The 7,079-nt window shown below is 56.6% G+C and overlaps 3 protein-coding genes across 3 annotated transcripts; all 3 read right to left on the bottom strand.

Annotated features, from left to right (window-relative positions):
• Position 1: 1 nt before the first annotated feature.
• On the bottom strand, positions 2 to 2,264 carry BCV69DRAFT_283547 (Six-hairpin glycosidase). The gene has a single exon (XM_025492752.1). It carries the CDS (start codon positions 1,988 to 1,990, stop codon positions 230 to 232), a length of 1,761 nt encoding a protein of 586 aa, XP_025347186.1. The 5' UTR covers positions 1,991 to 2,264; the 3' UTR covers positions 2 to 229.
• A 631-nt stretch (positions 2,265 to 2,895) lies between these two features.
• Positions 2,896 to 4,337, bottom strand: BCV69DRAFT_283544 (peroxisomal 3-ketoacyl-CoA-thiolase). Its single transcript, XM_025492751.1, has 3 exons — positions 3,932 to 4,337; positions 3,071 to 3,851; positions 2,896 to 2,968 (listed from the first exon to the last, which is right to left on the bottom strand). Exons 1-3 carry the CDS (start codon positions 4,303 to 4,305, stop codon positions 2,948 to 2,950), a joined length of 1,176 nt encoding a protein of 391 aa, XP_025347185.1. The 5' UTR covers positions 4,306 to 4,337; the 3' UTR covers positions 2,896 to 2,947.
• A 253-nt stretch (positions 4,338 to 4,590) lies between these two features.
• BCV69DRAFT_313227 (hypothetical protein) lies at positions 4,591 to 7,030 on the bottom strand. Its single transcript, XM_025495012.1, has 4 exons — positions 6,222 to 7,030; positions 6,073 to 6,118; positions 5,641 to 5,987; positions 4,591 to 5,563 (listed from the first exon to the last, which is right to left on the bottom strand). Exons 1-4 carry the CDS (start codon positions 6,967 to 6,969, stop codon positions 4,698 to 4,700), a joined length of 2,007 nt encoding a protein of 668 aa, XP_025347184.1. The 5' UTR covers positions 6,970 to 7,030; the 3' UTR covers positions 4,591 to 4,697.
• Between the last annotated feature and the right edge of the window lie 49 nt (positions 7,031 to 7,079).

Here is a 7,079-nt window from a genome sequence, read left to right as displayed (position 1 = left end):
GGGGGGGAGCGGGGGGGGGAGGGAAGTGGAGAATTGTTCGTTGGAGTGGAGTGCAATAAATAGTATGAGGTCGAGAAGGTAGTGTAGAGAAGGGGCGAGGGGGCGTAGGTGGGTATTGCGAGGGCGAAGATGAGTGAAAGCGGCGGTATGCAGTCAGGATCAGAATCCAGGAGAGTCCGGAGAGAGTGGGAGAGCACATTGAGTCGATCTCCTCCAAACAAGTCCTCTCTCATCCCTGCATGATTTTCCTGTTCCTTCGACGTCTGCCAGCCAGTGGACTTCTCCTGCTGAGGCAGAACCATAGTGCCGCCCCAAGAAGCGCAAGAGCGATGATGACTCCAATGACGATACCAGCAATGGCTCCTCCACTGAGTCCGCCACTGGACATCTTTGGTACGATCCTCTTTGCGGTAAGACCCACATAGTAAGGCTCAGCAGCACTACTTCCCTGGTTGACAAAGTAGGCAGAGATTCCCACCATGGGAGAGACGGTGTCTAGTGCAGGCTCACTCTGTTGCCAATCGCTGCGCACGTCGTAGTACTGGTCGTCCTTGTCTGGACCACCCACAACGGCACCGTAGAGGACCCATCGCTCTACTGGAGGGTCCGTGTCGATTTGATCAATGTCATCTCCGCCTGAGGCGAGGGAGGACTGTGGGTTGTATGCTGAATTGGGATGCAGACCTACTTGGTAGACGGTGTTCAGTGGGTTGTGACCGAGAGAATAATCAATTTGACTCTGGGCCCAATTGAGGTACGAGGTAGACTTTGTGTCATTGCTCGTCAGATTGGCAGTCCATAGACAGAGCAAGGCAGCATTCAGGGCCGGGTTCAGTGAAGAGTCCTCGGAGTAGTCTTTCCACCAGGCTAGACCACCGGAAGTCGTCGAGAGACCTTGCATGGTTCCATTGACGAGAAGATCTAAATAGACTTCTGAGTCGGTCTGGAATTTGGTGAAGTTGGCACGCGAGTCTGCGCCGGGCATTGCGACTGACAGCCTGGCCATTAGGGAGGGAAGCAATGGATCTTTGGTATCCCAATTGAGCACTCCATTGTTGGTGGGGAAGGATCCGAAGTCGTATGCATCAATGGCAGTGGTGACCAAGGAGATGTTGCGAGTGGCCAAGGCAGTAAAGGCTGCTCCTAGCACGAGCTCATCTTCATAGTTGGTGGAAGGATAAGCCCAGGCGACGCCATCCGTAGCATCTTGATACACCTGCTGAGGTTCAGCAGTCGTAGCAAGGTCCATGAGCACCACCGCACGCTCCCTCAGCTCAGTAGCATACGCCGTATCCAGCAGGCCAGTAGGCACAGTACCATTCTGAGTCTGTGACAAGGGCAGAGGTGTTCCTGCATAGATCATCGCTCCAGCGGCGAGGGCAGCTGCTGAGCCTGCAAAGACGTCTGTACCAGGCTTTTGCCTACTGACGGAGAAGATCTGACGCGGCTGGGGGATGCCTTGATCCCCACCCCAGTAGGAGGACTCGTTGCCAATTGCGACGTAGAGCTCGTCAGTTTGAGAGCTTGCATTCATGATCCACCCTAGTCCATTGCGGAGGGTGGAGTCGAGGTAGTACTCCTGCTCAGCAGTAGTATAGGCATCTCCATGGAGAAGAGCGGAATGGGCAATCTGAGTGAGGACCCAGGAGAGTGGGTGGATGAACTTGACCATGTTGCCCGCATCAAAGAAGCCTCCAGAGAGGTCCAAGCCCACACTCTCTCCATCTGTTAACACCGAGTCATTGCGCCAAGTCACTCTGAAATCATCCGGTAGGACTCCAGAACGCTGTGCATCGTAGAACCAGAGGGTATCTCCGAAGGTGTTCTCCCACTGACTCCTGGATCCCGCCACAGTCGCATTGTTCCCATCAGATGCTGGAGCTGGCTCCCATGCTGCACTAGGTGCTGCGACTTGGGCAAGTGTGGAAATGGGAGCGAGGAGGGAGAGCAAGGCTACCGAGGCGGCGAAGTAGGTTGAGCGCAGTGACATTACGAATTGCTGCTGCTGCTGTCGCTGCTACCACCGACCGGGCAGGAGGAGAAGGAAGAAGAGGAGGAGGAGGAGGGAAATGCAGAGGCGGAGCGGATGAGGGATGGGGGCTATGCCGAGGGAAGAAAGAGGATGAGCAGAACGTGAGGTGAAGAGTGCAGAGTCAGAGTAAGGGGAAGTGACTATGAATTGATGAATACCCAAGAAGGACAAGAGGTTAGCTGTCCTGCCGCGGCAATCAAGGTCATCGCAGGCGGGCAGTACAAGACGAGACCAGGCTGGGCGTAAGGCGGATACCGAGTGGGGCCGGGCCCCGATGCGGGAATGAAGCGCCCAATGGCAAATGCCTGGGCGGAAATTGCCTTGTCAAAGTCAGTCATGCGGAGCGGAAGTGCGACGACCGGAGGCGCGCCACTGCCGAAGGACTTGACCTCTGCTCTCCACCCACCTTTGACCCACGCCTGGGTAAAAGGCGTCAGGGTCAGGGTCAGGGTCAGGGCTTGCCATGACATACAATAGACGTGGCCCACCCTCGTGCTCATCCAATGGCAAGGGCGCCCCCGCCTATAGGGGAGAGGAGTGGCTGACTTGTTGCACCCTGTTACCGTGCCGCCGACAGCAAGTAAGCGTGCCGATCGATGCATGAGACCAAAAACAGCACACTTTGCAGCCACGAGCGGATACATGGGCGCACACACACTCGGGCATTCACAGATCACTTCCCCCCTCGTCACAAAGAATCGTCACAGAGCACGTCGCTTGAGCAGGAAGTTGCTCGCTCCCTCGCTCCCTGAGAAGCTCACACCCGCTCTTCACACCCGCTCTTGTAGCGTTGCTCTTTCTAAGAGTGAGAAAGGCAGCATTACGCCGCACCATTGATTATATTTTGGCCGATCGGCTAGATCCCTTTTGCTCCTCTTCCCTCTTCGTCGCTCTCTCATCGGCATCCGAAGCTAGTCACTCCAGTCGTTGCACAACCTGCAAGCAGCGCGGGGTTGAGAGGTAAAATGTCAGTACTTGCTCTGTGCCAGGCGCCTTCCCCGGCAGGACCTTCTGTCCCCCTCTACCCCTCAAACTCACAATGGCCGAAGCTCCACCTCCTCCATTGCACACACCAGCAACGCCGTACTCGCCCGCCTTGAGGGCGTGCACCAGACTGACCACGATCCTCGAGCCAGAGCTACCAATCGGGTGGCCCAGGGACACACCTCCACCGAACTTGTTGACCTTGCTGGCGTCCAGTCCCAGAATCTTGTTGTTGGCCAGGGCGACGGCAGAGAAGGCCTCGTTGATCTCCCACAGAGCCACCTGGTCCTTTGTGATACCAGCTCGCTCAAGGGCAATTGGGATGGCCTTGGCGGGGGCGACGGGGAAGTCAATGGGGGCAACGGCAGCATCGGCAAAGGCAATGATCTTAGCCAGGGGCTTCACACCCAGCTCCTCGGCTCCAGCCTTGGTGGACAGGATCACAGCAGAGGCTCCGTCGTTGAGCGTTGAGGCGTTAGCAGCAGTGACAGTTCCATCCTTGGGCTGGAAGACGGGGCGCAGGGTGGGAATCTTCTCCAGCTGGATCTTTTTGTACTCCTCGTCTTCGGCAATGATGATGTCGCCCTTCTTGTCCGAGATGGTCACTGGGGCAATTTCATTGGAGAAGACGCCGGCCTTCCAAGCATCGGCGGCGCGCTTGTACGACTCGATGGCATAGGCATCCTGAGCCTCACGCGTCAGAGAGTGGTCCTTGGCCGTCTTCTCAGCGCAATTGCCCATGTGTACACCATTGTAGACATCAGAGAGACCATCCTTGACAATGGCATCAGCGACCTGCTGATGACCAAAGGCTGCTCCACGAGGGAAGTAGAAGCTGGAGGGTTGAGAGGGTGGAAAGGTCGTTAGATGAGTTCCAGACGTCGACTAGCTCAGACGATCCACACCCTCACTCACGGCGAGTTGCTCATGCTCTCCATTCCTCCGGCAGCCATGATCTTCCTCTGGCCCAGAGCAATGCTCTGAGAGGCAAGCATGATGGCCTTCATTCCACTGGCGCAGACCTTGTTGATCGTGGTAGCCTCGGTCTCGGGTGGGCATCCGGCTCCAATTACGACCTGCCTGGCAGGAGCCTGTCCGACATTTCCCTGGAGAACGTTACCGAAGTAGGCCTCCTGAAGCTGCTCTGGCTTGACCTGGGCGCGCTCCAGCGCAGCCTTGAGAGCCGTGGCACCCAGCTGAGGTGCAGTGACCTTCTTGAGAGAGCCATTAAAGGAGCCTACCGGCGTACGGGCAGCAGAGAGAATGTACACATCTTGAACGCCCGACATCTTGTGTAGGGTGGCGGTAAAACGAAGGATGGGTGATGGTCGTAATAGGGGCATACGAGGGGAAAGTTGGGGACAGGAGCGGAAGGGGGGGGGGGGGCAGCGTGACGGGAAGAAGTGTTGCGAGCAATGCAGCAGCCGTCGATGCAGAGAAGGCGGGTGGCGGAGAAGGAAAGTGGGACCAGTGGGGCGACCCTCAAGCGCGCGAGAGCGGCCACACCTCCCCGGTCACACCCTATGCTCCGAGGAGGTCTATCACACAGAGGTTAGAACAGAGGACCAAGAATAGTCACACTCAATGGACATTAACAGTCAAGGGGCAATGTTCGCTTCCTTGTGTCAATTGCTCCATTTGACCTAACCGCTCCGCATTGCACAGACTAGCCCTGCTCATATTAGAACAAGAATCTCGACGTCTTGTAGGACCTCGCAGATGCACTGCCGGACCCTCCGCTTTTGCCGCCACTTGCACCTGTCACCACGGTAGACTTGTCTCCACCCTCGTTCTGAAGCTGCGAGTCGTCTACAGCCCTGCCATTGAACGAGGCCGCCCCGACTGCAGCAGTATCTTGCCCACTCGCCGTGTTGTACAGAGGTGTGAGGGTAAGGCTCATCGTTGCCGAGGGAGTCGCTGCCGATCCACTCGTCTCCCTCGTTGTTGGCAGAAGCACCGTCGTCGCTGTAGTGTCCTCGCCTTCCCCCAGTACAGTCTGGACTTCCACCTTGACTGTCTGCACGCGTGCCTTCTCTTGCTCGATGGCTGCACGCCGGGCAAGACGTCGCGCAATCTGGTCCAATGCCAAGTCTCCCATGCCTGGCCTGAGTCCATTCCCGTTCAAGTTAGCGCCATTACTCCCTGCCATTTTCGTCCTCGCCTCCTCATCCTGCCGCTTCCGTAGATCCTCTGCCCCTCTGAGCTCGATCTTGCAATCGGTCAGTGTTCGAGCCAGATCCGCAGCTCCCCTTGGCTGCGTTTGGTCTTGATCCGTTGCACTATGGGCATGGAGCCAGCTGATGACTCCAAAGGGAGGTGGATTGAACGTGTGCGCGGGCAGGCGTAGCGACTGCCCGCTAGCCCCTGAAGAGCCCTTCTTGCCAGCAGAAGAGGTGATGAAGTTTCCATACTCCGAGGGGGAAGCGGGAGAAAGAGGAGTCGTAGATGGCGAGGTGGGAGAAACACCGGAGGCGCTTCTAGCAGACTGGGCAGAAGTGATTGCTGAGCAGGAGGAGAGGTAGAGATCTAACAGGGAGTGTGTGACCTCTGAGGAATACGAAGCACAGCACAATCTCAGGTCAGGAAGCGGTGGAAGCAGATGCGAGGAGGCTATGATCACTTACCTTCGATTTCTTCCCGAAAACACCGGAGCTTCAGTTCCCACGAAGTATCCTCTGCCCAGCGCCAAGCTTGCTCCGGTACTGATGGTCCTTTCGAGGCGGACTTGCCATTCTGCTGCTCGCCATGTCGCGAATTGTCGTTCAAGTGAGCCTTGTGAGAAAGTGCCTCACCCGCAACAGCCTCGCCAAAGGAATTCTTTGCATTGGACAGCCCGAAGATACGCCGTATCCGTAGTGCACTTGCTGCACGTGATGCAGAGGCGTTCCGAGGGCATAGGAGCGATGCTGTAAGGAGGGCAGACAGGGAAAGGATGATCGGAGGATACAAGAGGGGTGCTGAGGTACGATGACTTCTCGGCATGAAAGATGCAAAGGGAAGTGAGTATGTCGGTTCCTTCATGAGAACAATCGAAGCAACAAGATAGGCCTACTCACACGTCGGACGCCAATTGCCAAGCATCTTGTATGAAGTCCTTGTCGGCTGGGTTCAGAAGCGTTGAGTAGGACAAGGGTCGTCAATACACTGGTAATGCACTGCTCCGCTGGTTCATCGTGAGATGTGTCACGTCTGGTCGGCTACTTACCTCCCCACGCTCTGCCCAATTTGAGAATTCCTCTACTAACACTTTCCACGCCATGCCGGATCTTGAAGTCGTAGCCAAATTCTTCGAGAAGAGTCCTTTCTAAGCTCAATACCTTGTTGCGTTCCGAGTCCAGCATCTGTGCGTCAACATCAGACTCCTGCACAGACGCAAGGGCCAACTGCTGCAGCTGCTCGCGACGATTTGCTGCACCGCTGGCTGACGAGGAAGGATCTCGACCAAGCTTGACTAGATCCGGGTACCGAATGGCATAAGAGGCGACGATGAGATCCCTGGCCTTCTTTGGGGTATCATTGAGCTTGCAAGCAAGGAATAGGGCAGCCAGTGCGACCTGTTGAGCAGATGTCCCCGAAGGTGCGCCTCTATTCACGCCGCACTTCTGCCATATGACAAAGGCTGTGCTGACCGTCCGCTGTGGCAGTCCCACTCTTGCGCCAACAGCTGCAATAAGTCCACAAGCTTGTTGTCTTCGAGACTCATAGGTCAGTATGGCGGAAGGGTTCGTGTGCAGCGCCAGTGTGTTGTTCAGGATAGCTTGATAGGTCGCTGGAGTCAGGTAGGCGCCATTGGGCGTGCTCGTGGAGAGAAAGACTGTGGGAGGCGCGCCTGAGCCAAGAGTGGCCGAGGATGACGAGGCGACGGGGCCGTCGTCTGGTCCATGAGCGTACCCAACTATCTCTGGGCCCATGGGAGGAATACTACCCAGTGCTGATGGGTAGGGAGTCGTCATTACACCAGCTCCGTGGCCATCTTGAGCTGAGGTATGCGTCGTGGCCTTGGTCCGTCGGTACTGATCCGCTCCGACGAAGGAACGCAAGGGCAGACGGAAAGGGAGAATTT

The sequence above is a fragment of the Pseudomicrostroma glucosiphilum genome (assembly GCF_003144135.1).
Source record: "Pseudomicrostroma glucosiphilum strain MCA 4718 unplaced genomic scaffold BCV69scaffold_9, whole genome shotgun sequence".
Lineage (NCBI taxonomy): Eukaryota > Fungi > Basidiomycota > Exobasidiomycetes > Microstromatales > Microstromataceae > Microstroma > Microstroma glucosiphilum.
Note: the sequence above shows the minus strand (reverse complement) of the source record. Positions and strands in the feature narration are given on the sequence as shown.

Excerpts from the sequence above, each read along its gene's own strand:
- BCV69DRAFT_283547 (XM_025492752.1), bottom strand. The coding sequence starts at position 1,990 with ATGTCACTGCGCTCAACCTACTTCGCCGCCTCGGTAGCCTTGCTCTCC.
- BCV69DRAFT_283544 (XM_025492751.1), bottom strand. The coding sequence starts at position 4,305 with ATGTCGGGCGTTCAAGATGTGTACATTCTCTCTGCTGCCCGTACGCCG. Across the intron at positions 3,852-3,931 it reads GAGAGCATGAGCAACTCGCC|CTTCTACTTCCCTCGTGGAG; the intron begins GTGAGTGAGGGT and ends TCAACCCTCCAG. Across the intron at positions 2,969-3,070 it reads GAGGTGGAGCTTCGGCCATT|GTTGTGCAACGACTGGAGTG; the intron begins GTGAGTTTGAGG and ends CGCTGCTTGCAG.
- BCV69DRAFT_313227 (XM_025495012.1), bottom strand. The coding sequence starts at position 6,969 with ATGACGACTCCCTACCCATCAGCACTGGGTAGTATTCCTCCCATGGGC. Across the intron at positions 6,119-6,221 it reads ATTGGGCAGAGCGTGGGGAG|CCGACAAGGACTTCATACAA; the intron begins GTAAGTAGCCGA and ends TTCTGAACCCAG. Across the intron at positions 5,988-6,072 it reads TGGCAATTGGCGTCCGACGT|TCATCGTACCTCAGCACCCC; the intron begins GTGAGTAGGCCT and ends CATGCCGAGAAG.